The sequence below is a fragment of the Balaenoptera physalus genome (assembly GCF_965194825.1).
Source record: "Balaenoptera physalus genome assembly, chromosome: 19".
Classification (NCBI taxonomy): domain Eukaryota; kingdom Metazoa; phylum Chordata; class Mammalia; order Artiodactyla; family Balaenopteridae; genus Balaenoptera; species Balaenoptera physalus.
In genome coordinates, this window is record NC_138900.1 from 6,761,818 (window position 1) to 6,778,639 (window position 16,822).

The 16,822-nt window shown below is 45.9% G+C and overlaps 1 protein-coding gene across 4 annotated transcripts; it reads left to right on the plus strand.

Moving 5' to 3' along the window:
- The first annotated feature begins 427 nt into the window (after positions 1 to 427).
- Positions 428 to 14,896, plus strand: IZUMO2 (IZUMO family member 2). 4 transcript variants are annotated; one of them, XM_082436018.1, is made up of 7 exons: positions 429 to 3,577; positions 3,777 to 3,851; positions 8,135 to 8,221; positions 8,461 to 8,481; positions 9,387 to 9,467; positions 12,501 to 12,624; positions 14,790 to 14,896. In XM_082436018.1, exons 1-7 carry the CDS (start codon positions 3,346 to 3,348, stop codon positions 14,830 to 14,832), a joined length of 663 nt encoding a protein of 220 aa, XP_082292144.1. In that variant the 5' UTR covers positions 429 to 3,345; the 3' UTR covers positions 14,833 to 14,896. The 4 variants fall into 4 exon arrangements, with proteins under 4 accessions (XP_082292146.1, XP_082292144.1, XP_082292145.1 ...); XM_082436020.1 differs by lacking the exon at positions 3,777 to 3,851 and having other exon boundaries at positions 428 to 3,577; XM_082436019.1 differs by lacking the exon at positions 8,461 to 8,481 and having other exon boundaries at positions 436 to 3,577.
- Positions 14,897 to 16,822: the final 1,926 nt, after the last annotated feature.

Consider the following 16,822-nt stretch of genomic DNA (forward strand, 5'->3'; position numbering starts at 1 on the left):
TGTGCACAGCCTGGTCTGTTGCTTCCCACACACAGACTCCTCCGTCCTGGGCCCCCACCCTCCCCCGCACCTCCTCCTCCCCAGCGATGGACACCAGCTTGCCTTTCACCCTCTCCCCGCCGCCCCCACTATAAACAGGACTGGGATGAACATCTTTGCCCCTGATGGGCGAGTGTGAGAACCTCTTCAGCCTCTTCACCAAAGACAGTGGAATTGCCAGGTTGTGAAATCTGCAGGTAATCAAGTTAACGAAGTTTTACCAAATGGCCCTTTAGCGTGGCTACATCATCAGAGAAACAAAACCGGTTCTGCTTCCAGATTCTTCCTGCCTCCCACCTGGACCTGAGGCTTTGGGGCTTAGAAGCGGAGGAATTTGCAGCCTTTGTTTCCCCACATTTATTTTCGGTCCCATTCTGACAACTCCTTACCTTAGGGCAAATAGCCCCTTGACTCACTGCCTGCCTGCGGCATGGTAATGGGGGAAGGGGAAAGGACGGGCAAGTTCATATCTCGGTTCGTATCTCAAAGTATGGTCTGCAGCGCATTAGCTATTATTATAAGTGGCTAATTCTGGGAAAGGTAGGCGAGGGCAGCAGGAAGCCAAGAGTGAGATTTCTCAGGTGGGAAAAAGAGAATTTCACTGGGGTGTGAGCACCCCCTTGTGGTCTAATCTCCCCATTACAACTTGAGTGATTCTCCCCATTAACCCCAGTTACTTTAATCACACCTAATTCAATTCAAATGATACCTATTAGGCACCATCTATGTGCTAGACCAGCGATGTCCAATTTAAATATAATTCCAGTCCCACATGTGATTTCAAACTTTCTGCTAGCCAAATTAAAAAGGTAAAAAGAAACAGGTGACACTAATTATAATATTTTTCTTTAACTAAATAGGCCCAAAAACTATCACTTCAACGTGAAACCAATATAAAAATTATTGAGATTTTTTTACCTTTTATTGTACTAAGCCTTCAAAATGTTCTCAGGACAGCCCAGGTCAATGCGGACACTAATTTTTTCACTAAAAACATTTGATCTCTATTTAGATTTCATAACATTTACAGTAGAAGAGGTAGATTCCCATACTTAAGTTGTTCCAAACACGTTTAAAGGGTTCCCAATAACTGAATTGAGGCTCCATTTTTTAAAATCTAAGTTTAAATCTATTACAAATTCCCTCTTAGGGGTTGGGGACATACTGGTGAACAATATACATGTGGTTCCTCGCCTCAAGGGGTTTATTGGATGATATAGGAGAAAGACAAAAAAAGAATCATAAATTGTAATTAAAGCTACGGCAGAAACTAACAGGATAATTAGAGTTAATGGCAAACCATGACTCCTCAGCTGAAAATGGCTTTTACATCTCTAAAGGGTTGAAAAAAGTCAAAAGAAGACTATTTTTTGACACGTGAAAACTATATGCAATTCGAATTTCAGTGTCTATAAATAAAGTTTTATTGGAACACAGCTGCATCTATTCGTTTCCATATTGTCGGTGGCTGCTTTCCTGTTACAGTAGCAAGAGAACTATGGACCACAAAGCCGAAAATATTTACAACCTGGCTCCTTACAGAAAGTGTTTGCTGATCCCTAAAATAGAGAATAAAGAGGCAGGCATGCTTTACAGGGAGGGCATAATCTGGGAGGACGTCTCAGAGGAGGTGATATTGAAGCAGAGAAGAGTCAGGAGGCATTTACGAAAGTCTGAATATGGCTGAACCGATCAAGCCAGTGTTAAATATCCTGAGTGTGAATTTAACTACTCTAGGTACTCTCAATACTTCTTATGAGTGGAATCATACAGTATTTACCTTTTGTGACTGGCTTTATTTCACTTAGCATAATGACCTCAAGGTTCATCCATGTTGTCGCATATGTCAGAATTTCCTTCCTTTTTAAGACTGAATAATATCCCATTGCATGTATATACCACACTTTGTTTACCGATTTGTTAATTGATAGGTTGCTTCCACATTTCAGCTTTTGTGAATAATGCTGCTATGAACATGGGTGTACAAAGATCTCTTCCAGTCCCTGCTTTCAGTTCTTTTGGATGTATATCCAGAAGTGGAATTGCTTCATCATATAGTAATTCTATTTTTAATTATTTGAGGAATGTCCATATTGTTTTCCATAACGGCAGTACCATTTTACATTTCCACCAACAGTGCACAAGGGTTCCAATTTCTCCACATCTTTGCCAACACATTATTTTCTGTTTTTTAGATAGTAGCCATCTTCATGGGTGTGAGGTGGTAGCTCATTGTGGTTTTGACTTGCATTCCCCTAATGCTCAGTGATGTTGAACATCTTTTCGCGTACTTATTAGCCATTCTTATACCTTCTTTGGAGAAATATCTATTCAAGTCCTTTGCCCAATTTTAATCGAAATTAACAATCTCTATATAGTATATACATAGAGAGAGAGAGATACAGTGGATGCGTTAATAAGGCATATTCAAGTGTTTATTGTACTGTTCCTGCAACTTTTCTCTAGGTTTGAAGATTTTTCCAAAAAAAAAAAAAAAATCCAGGGAAAAAACAGTGCGTTTTCCTCTTCTGTGGATTCACTGAATTCGATAAATATTTATTGAGCACCTAGGACATGTCAGGCATTGGACAAGGGCAGGGAACACAAACCCTGACCTCTGGGCACTAGCATACCGGGAACTCATGATATATCACATGGTTTATTTACTTCCCAGCACTTAATGCGGTTTGTCATGATCTTATTTACTAATCTGTTTACTAGGTTTTACATTTCTCTCCCGTGCCCATCCTTCCACTCCTGCTAGAAGGAACCCCATGAGCAGGAACTGTGTCCATCTTATTATTCAGTCTATCTCCAGTGCTCTGCTGGAGATAGTGGTTGCGCCATTGAGAGTTCTTGAACTGTAAACTCCACGTGAGCAGAGACTGTGTCTGTTTGCCTCAGTGCTCCATCAGGCGCCTAGGACAGGGCCCGGTACACAGTAGGTGTTCAGTAAATATTTGTTGAATTAAAGAATGTAAGTTCTGAAAAGAGCAGGGATCTCCTGTTTTTCTCAGCTCTAACCCTAGCTTCTGGAGCAGACCTGGCACATAGTAGGTGCTCAATACACATAAGTTTAAAGAATGAATGTAAGATCCAAGAAGGCAGGGCAGACCTCTGGTTTTTGAAATTCTCTCCTTAGCTCCCAGCTCCACGCCTGGCACAAAGTAGGTGCTCGGCAAACACGCGCCTGCGCACTCACGCACTCACGCACTCACGGAGTGTTTCTCCCGCGGCCTCCTTGACTCCGCCCCTGCCTGGGGGCGGGGCCGAGCGGGTTCTCTGTGAAGTCACAAAGGCCGTGCTATGCTTCTGGCCTTGGCTCTTCTGCTGCTCTTGGACCTGAGCGCCCGCCGAGGCTGGGGCTGCCTGCAGTGTGACCACTCGGTGCGGGAGGCCCTGAGCCAGCTGCGCGTTGCCCTCATCCCCGACCGCTTCCATCAGGAGCAGCTGCAGGCCCGCGCTCAGGCCCTGCTGCTGGGCATGGAGGGGCCTTTCTTCCGGGACTACGCGCTGAACGCCTTTGTGGGGAGAGTGGGTGAGTGCTGGGGAGGGGAGGGTGCCTAGCACGGTGGAGAAAGGGACCAGTGGGGCAGCCCAAGGCTGGGCCGGGAGACCGACGCTCTGGGGACCACGCCCCCAAGAGGGGGAGGGCGGGGCCACTCTCGGAGGGAGATGGAGGGGATCACGTGGCTCTCGCAGCGACCCACTGGAATTTCCTCCCCTCTCGCCCCCAGGGATAGAGCACCTGGACCTTGTGGCATCCTTTATCAAGAATCAAACAAACAACTTAATGGTTAATTCTCTTAGAGGTAGGAGCTAAGAGGGAAAGCCTTTTTCCAGCCCCCTTTCCCTTCCTCCCTTTCCACCGGTTCACCACGCCTTCTCTTGATGTAAAAATAAAAGCAAACACACTGTACAGCCTTTACTGTGTGTCTGACAGAGTTCTAGAAAAGTCTAGGACAGGTCATCGAGGTGGGCGGTATTGTGATCTGCCCTTTACAGAGGGGGAGGCTGAGGCTCAGAGAGGTTAGGCGACATGCCCAAAGTCACACAGCTAGGAGTAACAGAGCTGAGGATTTGAACCTGGGACATCCAGCTGAGACCATTATGTTCCTAACCGTCACCCCACGAGGTGTCTCCTGGTTTTGTATTCAGCGGCTCCTGGGACGCCACTCTCACCCCACTTTGAGGGATGGAGCAGGGAGAAGGGCACCACGGAAGAGCCCACCATTTTTTTTTTTTAAAGATATGAAATGTTTGTGTGTGTGTGGTTAGTATAAAGCGAGCCCTGAAAGAGGAATGGGGGTGGGGAGGTGGGTAGATTGCCAGAATACTGGTGTCGGTTGTCCTAGGATAAGGGAACAGAAGGTGATGTATGCTTTTCTTGCCTATGCTTGTCAAATTGCTGTGGATTTCAATTTCCTTTTCTTTTTCCCTGCCTCTCCTTTTTAATAACGAATATGCAGTAGTCATAGAATCAGGAGGAAATAACAATCATTTTAATTACATTAAAAAATTAAATTTTATCTCAATTTTTAGTATTGCCCTGCCCTACCATTTAGTGAATATGAAATTTTAAAAAACAATGCATACTAAGGAGTGCAGGGCTTTTGGGGGGGCAGGGAGAGGTAATGAATATTATAAAATTGTGGCAATGGTTACATAACTCTGGGAATAATCTAAAAGCCATTAAATTGTGTACTTTAAATGGGTGAATTGTATAGTATGTGAGTTATGTCTCAGTACATCTGTCCAAAAAAAAAATCCAAATGTGTATAGTCCCCTTTGACCAGGCCCCTTCCTGGGAACTTTAAACACTGGAAGTTCTGTTCTCAGCTGGCGGACAGGGAGGGAGGTTGGGTTCTCATTCTAGACCTTTGAAAGAGGTGTAGAAATCACAGTGGAGGTCCTGAGGGTAGACTGCCCTGGAATCAAAGCCTGGCTAACCTTCAGCAAGCTATTTAACATCTTTGTGCCTCGGTTTCCTCATCTGTAAAATGGGAATAATAGCACTCACCCCATAGTCACTGAGAACCATAAAGAGGTTTGTGAATGTGCATTTAGCACACAGTAAGTGCTCAATAAATGTTAGTTATTAAGATGATTATGCTGCATCTTGCGTCTCTGTCTAGAGCAAGGATTGGCAAAATATAGCCTGGGGGCCAAATCTGCAAATAAAGTTTTATTGGAACACAGCCACACCCATTCATGTATGTACTGTCTATGTTGCTTTTGCTCTCCAAGGCAGAGCTGAGTAGGAACAATGACCACATGGCCCTCGAAGCTGAAAATATTGACTGTCTGGACCTTCACAGGAAAAGCTTAGAGCAGGAGGTCTCAACTCAGGCTGCAGGTTGGAATCCCCTGGGGAACTTTTAAGACAATCCAGGAGCCCAGGCAACAGCCCATGCCAATTAAATCAGAATATCAGGGGGCGGGCCCTGAACATCCGTAATTTTTAAACTCTCACCTTTTAAAAAAAAGTGATTTTTATATTTTGAAAAAATTCAAATGGATAGAAAAGTGGCAAGAGTAGTACAATAAACACCTATACACCATTCTTAACATTTCACTATATGGTAACCTATTGCCACATTTGCTGTGTGTGTGTGTGTGTGTGTGTGTGTGTGTGTGTGTGTGTGTACCATTTGAGACTTAGTGACATTTCAACCCTAAATTCTTCATCAGGCAATCTCCTAAAAACAAGGAAAGACATTCTCTTACACAGTGAGTGTACCTAGGAATTTAACATCGATTCCATACTATCCTCTAATATTCAAACCTCATTAAAATGTTCCCAACTGTCTCAATTATGTCCTTCATGGCTAGTTTTCTTTCAATCCTGGATCTGTTCTGGGAGCACGCATTGCATTCAGTTGTCTTTTATGATGAGACATTTTTGAAGAGTCCAGGCCGATGATTTTACCAACTATTATGATATTATTGGGGTTGGTTACATAGGCAAGGAGCACTCAAGTGGCTGATCTCAGTTATTCTGTCTCCAGCCCCACCAGAGGTCAAGCTGCTACCATGTTGGCCCAAGGCCACCACCATGAATCACATTGTTAGCACAGACTACGTGGTGTGACCCAAGGCTTCCAAGTAAAGAAAGACACACTTAACAGGCAGGATATTCCAAGGACTTAGAGGTTACCTCCCAGGAGCCAGGCAAGAACCAAACCTTTTTTTTTTTTTTTTTTTTGGAATGTGCACGGTTTGGAAAACTCAGACCTGCTGAGTTAACCCTTTACAATATAACATGTCAAATGGGAACAAATACTACGGAGGAAAAAAAATAAAGCAGGGACCAGGGGATGGAGAGTGCTGGGAATAGGGGCAGGGCTTGCAGGTTAAAATAGGACAGCCAAGAAGGATGTCACTGAGAGGTCAGCACGTGAGAAAAGATGCGGAGGAGAGGGGGAAGCAGCTGTGAGAGGGTAGACGTCTAGGCTAGAAGGCTGTAGGCAGAAAGAACAGCAAGTGCAATGCCTGAGATGGGAGTATGGTTGGCATATTAACAGAACCTCGAAGAGGCCAGGGAGGCTGGAGTGGAGAGAGAGGGAGAGATGTAGAAGCTGAGGTCCTAGAGGTAAGGGGGAGGGGATGGGTAGGTTGGTACCCATCCACTGGGATTTATAATGGTAAGGACTTTTGGCTTCTCCTCTGGGTCACATGGGAGGGTTCTGAGCAGAAGTGTGAAGCTAGTGAGATGCCTGAAGTTTTATTGGGATCCCTCTGGCTGTGGAGAACAGATCTAGCAGGGCAGCAGGGAAGGCTGGGGGACCAATGAGAAGGTTTTGACAATGGCCCAGGCAAGAGATGATGATGACCGGCACCAGGGAGTGGAGGGGGTAAGAAATGTTGGATTCCTGGATCTCTCTTGACTATTCACGGACAGGATTTACTCACATGCATGTGGACAAGTTGCATGTGAGATGTAAGGAAAGAAGAATCAAAGCACCAAGGATTTTGGCTTGAGGAACTAGAAACATGGCACCTCCATCTATGAAGATGGAGAAGACTTCTTCACTTTCTATGAAGATGGAGAAGACTTCACTTTCTATGAAGATGGAGAAGACTTCACTTTCTATGAAGATGGAGAAGACTTCACTTTCATAGGAAGTGAGTTTGGAGGAGGATATCAAGGTTCAGTCTTGGACTCACTGAGTTTCAGATGCTTATTAGACATCCAAGTGGAGATCCTGAGTGGATAGTTGGATATATGCATCTGGACTTCAGTGAGTGGTCTAGGTTAGTGATGCCAATGCAAGAGGCACCAGTGTGTATAGAATAGTGCTGTCCAGTGGAAATATGTGAGGCACAAATAGTCACATATGTAATTTAAAATTTTCTGGCAGTCACATTTTTAAAAAGGTAAACAGAAGCAGATGAAATTAATTTTAATAGATTTTATTTAACCCAATACCTAAAATATTACCATTTCAACAAGCGGTCAAAATAAAAATTATTGAGACATTGTACAGTTATTTTTTCATACCACGTCTTTGAAATCCAGCATACATTTTATACTAACAGCTGATCTCAATTCAGACTAGTCCATTTCCAGTGTTCAATTGCCATGTGTGCCTAGTGGCTGCCATATTGGACAGTGCCTTTCTAGATAATGTACAAAGCCATGAGGCTGGGTGAAATCATGGAGTGAGTGTAGACAGAATAGAAGAAAAGAGGAGAGCAGATTAGGGAAAAGGAGAGGAGAGGTGACCGAGTGTACCCTTCTACCACTTACCAGGTAAGGAAACTGAGGCCAAAGGCTGGTGGTTTAGCCTGGGTCCCTGCAGTGGATCAGAAGGTAGATGTAGGAGCTCCCTGCCATAGACTGACCTAGTAGACCCCGAGGAATAGCCAGTCTTGCTTAGAAAAGGACTTTCCTCATCACTTCTCTTTTTTTATTTTTTTTATTTTTTGGCTGCACCGCAACCAGGGATTGAACCCACGCCCTCGGCAATGAAAGCGTGGAGTCCTAACCACTGGACCACCAGGGAATTGCCCCTCATCCCTTCTCTTTGAAGCTGCTGGTGGGGTGGGCTTGTTGGGTGCCTCCCACCCCAGGAGGATCCCTTTTTCTCCTCAGATGGGCCTCTGCTGGATGAACTGGTGACTCTTAGGGAGAGGGTGATCAAGGAACTCAAGAAAGTTTTAAGATCATATGAATTAAAAGGTGCGTCATCTCTCTCCACCAAGCCCCCTTCTCCCCTTTCCCATTATCACTTGATCCCCTTCTCCCACCCTTTCTTCCAAACTCCTCTCTCACCTCCCCTATGACTCAGCCTTCTCTGCCTCTCCCCAAAATTCCCTTCTCTCCTTTTCCAGACTCTTTCCTCCCTCTCCCTGTCCCTTCCCATTAAATTCTCAAATTGCTGGCCCAACTTAACTCACCTCCACTCTTTTCTCTTGCAGCCTGCGATCCCAAAATTTGCCGTGAGTCCTGGGTTTACTGTCTGTTCTTCCTTTTGCTACCCTCCTACCCCTTTTTACCTTGTCTCCCCCAAATCAAGCCCTGTTGTTACACCTACTCCATCTGGTGGTTCCCCCACCCCAAAGCTATGGCACCGAGGGATATCTGATTTTTGAGGGCTTATGAAAGTGATTTCAACCTGCAAAAAAAGATTTTGGAGGGATGTTAGTCAAGCTAGGATAGGCTATGTTGCAGTGACAAATAACCCCCCACATCTCAGTTGTTTAACAAACGAAAGGTTTATTTCTCTCTTGCCAAAATTCCACTGGGAGTTGAACAGATCTTCCAAGTGGTGATTCCAGGACCCAGGCTGCACCTGTGCGGTGGCTGCTAAGCTAACTTCAGAAGGGAAAGTGAATAGGGAATCCTACAGGGCCTTTTGTAGCTGGCCTGGGAGTGACATACATCGTTCTGTCCACCTTCTATTGGCCAGAACTTGGTCACATGGGTACAACCAACTACAAAGGAGCCTGGGAAATGTAGTCTTCCTGTGTGGCGGGAAGCCGGGGAGACAGATGAGGGAGCAGGCAGCCAGTCTATGCCACAGGGGGCAGCAAAATAGGAATAGAGAAGTGCAAACATTCTGTTGGTAGACATTAAGTTTAAAATTAATTTAATGTAATCACATGTCTACCAACAAAATGTTGGGTCAACTGCACAACTGAATTCCACTTTTCAGTGATTATATACAAATTATTTTTAATGTGAGTCATCAGTGCATTTTGCTCAGCTAGCTCTGCTGCACATGGGACCTCCAAATTCAGGAGGGCCAAGGGACTCCCTCTCCTCTTTCCCCTTCTGCCTTCCTCCCCCTTGCCAGTCCTCTGATATATGCCCTCATCCCACTTCTCGCTTTCCTCTTGTCCAGGCTTGCTAAAAGAAGAAGTCTTGGATTGTTTACATTGCCAGAGGATCAGTCCCAAATGCATCAAAGAAAAGTACTGTTTTGGTAAGCTCCTGGCATGGGGGAAGGCATGGGACAGGTGCATGAGAGGTGAAGACAGCCATATCCCAGTGGATATGACTTTTGAGGTCTCCCACATGCAGCCTTAAACCCTGCCCTTTCCATTTGATTACACAGTGACCCAGAAGTTGCTTCCACATTCTGAAATTCACTTTCCCCCTACTAACTGGAAGACCCCTCTGTAACTTTACAATGCTTCTAAGGCCAGAATGGCAGGTGCTAGGAAAACATTTTATGTTTAGCCAGTGCCATACCAGGGGAGTCTGGAAGGATGTGCTGAATTCACTCATTCATTTGGAGGTTTTAAAAAACATACATCCTTATTGCACAGAGAATAATACAGTGAACCCCTATATATCCATCAAGATTGAATAGTCATGCTGAACATTTTCACATACTGTTCCCTCTCTCTGTCACACTGTTCCTCTCACTCCCTTACTTCAGTAAAGTCTTCAAGTCCCCCTCCTCAGAGAGAACTCCTTGATCATACTTTCTAAAGTATCACTTTCTTTTTTTTTTATTTTTTATAAATTTATTTATTTATTTTTGGCTGCGTTGAGTCTTTGTTGCTGTGTGCGGGCTTTCTCTAGTTATGGCGAGCGGGGGCTACTCTTCATTGTGGTGCGTGGGCTTCTCATTGTGGTGGCTTCTCTTGTTGTGGAGCACGGGCTCTAGGTGCGCGGGCTTCAGTAGTTGTGGCACAGGGGCTTTAGTAGTTGTGGCTCATGGGCTCTAGAGCACAGGCTCAGCAGTTGTGGCGCATGGGCTTAGTTGCTCCGCAGCATGTGGGATCTTCACAGACCAGAGCTCAAACCTGTGTCCTCTGCATTGGCAGGCGGATTCTTAACCACTGCTGCCACCAGGGAAGCCCTCTAAAGTATCACTTTCTATCAAATTATGTTGACAATGAACATACCTCCACATTTGCTTCACATTGTTTATTGCCGTCATATTTTAAAAGAAATCAGGCATCACGAGATTTCACCCATAGTGTGTACCTCTAAAAGGAACACTTCCTACATAACCACAATGCCCTTCCCAATGAACCTAACAATTCTTTTTTTTTTTATAGTATTCCTTTTAAATTTATTTATTTATTTATTTTTGACTGTGTTGGGTCTTCGTTTCTGTGCGAGGGCTTTCTCTAGTTGTGGCAAGCGGGGGCCAATCTTCATCGCGGTGCGCGGGCCTCTCACTATCGCGGCCTCTCTTGTTGCGGAGCACAGGCTCCAGACGCGCAGGCTCAGCAGCTGTGGCTCACGGGCTTAGTTGCTCCGCGGCATGTGGGATCCTCCCAGACCAGGGCTCGAACCCGTGTCCTCTGCATTGGCAGGCAGACTCTCAACCACTGCGCCACCAGGGAAGCCCTAACAATTCTTTAGTATCAAATAATTCCAAGTCCCTTTTCCAACTTCCCTAATTTCCCCCAGAATATCTTCACTGCTGATTTCATTCAAACCAGTATTCAATGAGAAGACTTCTCATATCATTTAAGTGTTAGGTTTTTTTTCACTTTTTTTTTAAATCTAGAGGAATTTCTCTTACCAGTCGTTTTCCCCTATGACATTGACTAGTTGAAAAGGAAGGATTCATCTATTTGCTCTCTGAGGATGGTGTTTAACTACAACAAATATTTTGAGCACCTTATAATGCCCCAAACTGAGGATCAGCAGAATGGGAGACAAATGTCTCATAGAGCCCACATTTTAATAGCGTGAAGGGTTAGCCTAGGTTTTCTCAACCTTGGCACTATTGACATTGGGGCTGGATAATTCTTTGTTCTGAGGCTGTCCTATGTGTTATAGGAATTTTAGCAGCCCCCCTGGCCTCTACCCGCTCAGCGCCAGTTAGTACCCTCCAACCAAAGTTATGGCAATCATTTCCAGCCTCCAGACGTTTCCAAATATCCCCTGGGAGGTAAAATTGTCCCCCACTGAGAACCACTGTTAGATGATAATTACATGAACAAATAAATGGACTAATTCCAGACAGCGATAGTGCTCTAATGAAAACAGAACAGAACAATTTGATAAAAAGTGCCTGGGGGAGGGGCGGTGCTACCCTAGAGAGTGCGGGTGGGGGGACCTCTCTGAAGAAGTGATGTTTGAGATCTAAAGGAAGTGAAGGCGTGAGGAACAGTGTGAACGACAAAGGGAACAACAGGTGCGAAGATCCAACATGGTTGAGTAATAAGAGGGAAGCTAGTGTGGCCAGAGGCGAGTGAGGAGGGTAGTAGGGTGGCCACATGGTGACCAGATCGTGCAGGGCCTGGTGGACAATGGTGAGGACTTGGGCTTTGATTCTAAATGAAACGAGAGCCACTGGAAGGCTCTGAGCGGAAGAGGGACGTGAGCAGACTTGGGTGTTATCGACGCCCCTGGTGGCCAGATGGGGAACTGTAGGAGAAGCAGGGAGCCCCTTCCCTTGAAAGGAGTGGTGATGAGCGCTGGACCAGGTCCGCAACCCAGGAGGTGGATCAGATGCTGGTTTTGAAGGTCGAGCCAAGAGGCTTGGCTGACAGAATGAAAGAGGGGAGGGAGCAAATCGAAGTTGCAGAATGGGACTCCCCAGGCCACCTTCAGGGTCACCAGCTAAGATGCAGCCTGAGATCGTCAGCATTTTGCATCCCCCTCTCACGTTTGTGGGTAGTTACCAAGTCCTCCCCTCCATCCCCGCCGCCCCCGCTCCCACCCCATCCAATGAGATACATTTGGCGCTGGGCTCTTCGCTGTCACTGTGCTGTGCTATGTAGACTGCTCCTTCAGGGCAGGGAGGTTTGCCAGCGGAGTTCCCAGCGGTATCCCAAGCACCTAGAACGGTGCCTGGGACACAGAATTTGAGGAACCGATGAAGGAAAAGTCAGACCCAGGAGAGGGCAGGGGCCAAGTAGAGAGAAGGGAGAGAGAGGCCCGACCCTGGCCGGGCTGCCGAGTGAGCAGGTGGGTGTGGGTACAAGCCCGGGGAAGGGTGATGACTTGGAAGTCGCGCTGGCTCCCACCCCCACTGTCCACTACCCAGTCGACGGGCAGCCCCGCATGGACCTGCAGTACCAGGACAGCGGATCCCCGCGGAATCAGGCCCTGTTCGGCAGCATCATTTCCGTGTGTCTGGCTGTCTTGGCCTTTGGTGTCATCGTGGCTTCGTGAGTCATCCCTGCCCCCTCCTGAGGTCCCCAAATGCCCCCCTGGGCCCCTGAAAAGTAGCATTGCCCTGGGTCCGTCACTGTGTCATTTGCGAGTCTCCTCCCCAGTCACTTTATGCCTCTCTCTCTGTTTCCCTCTGTCTCTCTTTCTTTCTCCTTTTTTCTTGGTCTCTCCTTCCCTCTTGCCATCTCTTCTCTCTCTCTCTCTCTCTCATGTCTCTCCGTCCATCTGTCGCTCTCATCTCCTCTTCCCCCCGCCCCCTGGGCCACATTATGTCTTTCCTGGGTCCTCATCACTTTGGCCTTCATGGGTCTCTTCCTCCACTGAAAAAACACTAACAATTATATTTCATGTATGAAGACAGATATAATCCAATCTGGGCTCGTTATTATATATCCATCATCCTCATCATTGTTATGTTAATTTATTTTCTCCTGATTTTCAAAGTGTTTATTTATTTACTTATTTTAATTGAAGTATAGTTGATTTACAACGTTGTGTTAGTTTCAGGTGTACAGTACAGTGATTCAGATACACATATATATATATATATACTTTTTCAGATTCTTTTCACTTATACGTTATTACAAAATATTGAGTATAGTCAAAGTATTTAAAATGAAAACATCTCCAGGGCCCCAAGCACTGAGCCCATGATGCTCCCACGAGGGGAGAAATCACCCCCACCCTCCTTTCTCCATCTTGAGCGCTCCCCCTGCCCCTGTCTGCTTGTCTCTGGTTCAGCCCCCTCTCAGCCCCTCTCCTCTTCTCTCTGCCTCCTCTCTCTGCCCCTCACCCTCCTTTCCCAAATGCCTTGTTTTCTTCATATTCAACTGGGGATAATCCCAGTACCTCCCACTTAAGGGTGGTGGTGAGAAGTAAATCAGACCTTAGCCTAAGGAATCTCCCCTTCTCTCCCCCTCTCAGCCTCTCCCACTGGACTTTCTCCTCCTTTCCTCTGTCCCGGTCCCAATTCTGCCATCTCCCTCTTCCCCTTCCCTGCCCGCCATGTTGAATCTGTGTGTCTCAGTCTCTGTGTCTGTCTCTGAATGTCTCTCCCCATCTCTGGGTCTCTGTTTCTGACTCCCGTCCCTCCCACTCCACAGACTCTGTCCCTATCTGTCAACCCCTCTCTGCTTCTTTAAATCTCTCCCTCTGTGACTCCCCTCTTTCCCCTCCCACCTTCCCACCGTTCCCTCTCCATCTTCTGGTCTTCATTTCTGTCTCTGTCTGTCTTCCCCTCTCCCATCTCTGGATTTCCCTTCCCCATCTTGATTTCTGTTTCTCTCTCCCTCAGCCTCTGTCTCCCGTCTTGATCTCTCTAGAGCAGAACTCTCTCCCTGTTCTCTCCCCACTGTCTCCCTGTGTATTAGTTTCCTCTTGCTGCTGTAGCAAATGACCACAAACTGGGCAGCTCAAGGCAACAGAAATTTATTCTCTCAGAGTTCTGGAGGCCAGAAGTCCAACATCCACGGGTTGGCAGGGTGAGTTCCTTTTGGAGGTTCTGAGAGAGAGTTCATTCCATACCTGTCTCCTACCTTCTGGTGCCGGCTGGCATCCGTGGTATCCCTTGGCTAGTGGCCTCCCTCCAGTCTCTGCCTCTGTCTTCAATGGCTTTGTCCTCAGTATCTGTGTCCCAAACCTCCCTCCCCTTTCTCTTGTAAGGACACCAGTCTTTGAATGTAAGGGCCAGCCTAAAACCAGAATAATCTCATTTTTACCTTAACATAATTATATCTGCAAAGACCCTATTTGCAAGTAAGGTCACATTCACAGGTACTGGGGTTTAGGACTTGGATATATCTTTGGAGTGGGGGGACACAGTTCAACCCAGTACACCTGCTTCTCTCTTTTCCTCATTTCTCTTTCTGTCTTTCTCATCTCTTTGAGTCTCTCTCCCCGTGTCTGTGTCTCTCAGAGTCTCCTGTCTTTTTCCATTCTTTCTGTTTCCACATTTCATACCCTCAGTCCCAGTCCCAACTTTTCTCTCTTCCCTCCTTATGTTCTGATTGGCTGAGAACCCTGGAGATCTGCCCAGAGACCCATGATGTCACTGGCTGAGCCAAATAAAGCCAATGATTGGAGGGAAGGTTTTGGGTGGTCAGTTGACCTGGAGGGGTCTGAAGTTCTTTTTCTAACCTGCAGGCTTTTTCTCTCTGACCAGGGCTATTACATATAGGCGAAACCGAAAACTCCTGCTTCAGTAGGGCTCTGGTTTTGAGGTTTGTAAGGGGAAAGGAAAAGAAGTTTAATAAAGTCTGTGACAGATTCCTCAGTGTCTGCATCAGTTTCTGGAGGACCCTGCCCCAATTGGTGTCCCGCTCTGGACACCTGACTGGGTGCTCCTCAAGGGGTGGGGCCACGTCTCACTCATCTGTAGATTCCAAATACCCTAATTAAAAAGTAGAAGTCGCTGACGAGCCAGGAGGTGGGAGGCGGGGGCCGCGCGGCGGCTGCTGCTGCAGTGGGGCAGGTGGCAGTGACTGGCGGCGACCGAGGCGGCAGTGAGCGATTTAACCCAGAGACTGACTTCACTATAGAAACACCCACAGTTGTATCAATGACTGGGGAAAGATAGTGGGAACAGGCAAAGGAAAAACATCTCTGACATACTAAGGACAATGAGTATGCTAAAACCAAGCGGGCTTAAGGCGCCTACCAAGATCCTTAAGCCTGGAAGCACAGCCTTGAAGACACCTTCTCCTGGTAATGCTTTATGTTTCTCCTTAACAGCAAGTTTTTAATCCTATATGAAGACTTCTATCTGAAGAATTTAAAAAGACAATCTTATAAAACTTCATATTCTTGAAAATACTTGAGCAAGTTTCAATTAAAAGACATAGAATTTTAGAGGGGCGGAGTCAAGATGGCATACTAGGAGGACACAGAATTCGCGTCTCCTCACAACTAGGGCACCTACCAGGCACTGGTTGGGGACCACAGACACCTAAGGGGACGGGAGGAGCCCCCAGCGACTGGTTGTTTCAATTATAGTTTTATTTTTCCTAATATATTTTTTATCTTTCTAATTTTATTTTATTTTTTATTCTTTGATATTGTACTGCTCCTTTTTTTCTTTCTTTCTTTTTTCTTTTCTTTTTTTTTTTAACTGTGCCACGAAGCTTGCAGGATTGCAAGTTCTTGGATCCCAGGCCAGAGGTTGGGCCGAGCTCCTGTGGTGGGAGCTCTGAGTCCAAACCACTGGACTAACAGAGAACCTCAAACCCCAGGGAATATTAATCGGAGTGAGGCCTCCCAGAGATCCTCATCTCAGCACCAAGACCCGGCTCTATCCAACTGCCTGCAAACTCCAGTGCTGTACATCTCAGGCCAAACAACAAGCAAGACAGGAATACAGCAACATCCATCAAAAAAAAAAAAAATGAAATGACAAAAAAATATGTTACAGACAAAGGAGCAAGGTAAAAACCTACAAGACCAAATAAATGAAGATGAAATAGGCAACCTACCTGAAAAAGAATTCAGAGTAATGATAGCAAAGATGATCCAAAATCTCAGAAACAGAATGGAGAAAATACAAGAAATATTCAATAAGGATCTAGAAGAACTAAAGAGCAAACAAACAATGATGAACAACACAATTACTGAAATTAAAAATACTCTAGAAGGAATCAATAGCAGAATAACTGAGGCAGAAGAACGGATAAGTGAGCTGGAAGATAAAATGGTGGAAATAACTGCCAGGGAGCAGAATAAAGAAAAAAGAAAAGAATTGAGGACAGACTCAGAGACCTCTGGGACAACATTAAACACACCAACATTCGAATTACAGGGGTCCAGAAAAAGAAGAGAAAAAGAAAGGGTCTGAGAATATATTTGAAAAGATTATAGTCAAAAACTTCCCTAACATGGGAAAGGAAATAGTCAATCAAATCCAGGAAGCACAGAGAATACCATACAGGATAAACCCAAAGAGAAACACACCAAGACACATATTAATCAAACTATCAAAAATTAAATACAAAGTGGGGCTTCCCTGGTGACGCAGTGGTTGAGAATCTGCCTGCCAATGCAGGGGACACGGGTTTGAGCCCTAGTCTGGGAAGATCCCACATGCCGTGGAGCAACTAGGCCCGTGAGCCACAACTACTGAGCCTGCGTGACTGGAGTCTGTGCTCCGCAATAAGAGAGGCTGTGATAGTGAGAGGCCTGTGCACCGTGATGAAGAGTGGCCCC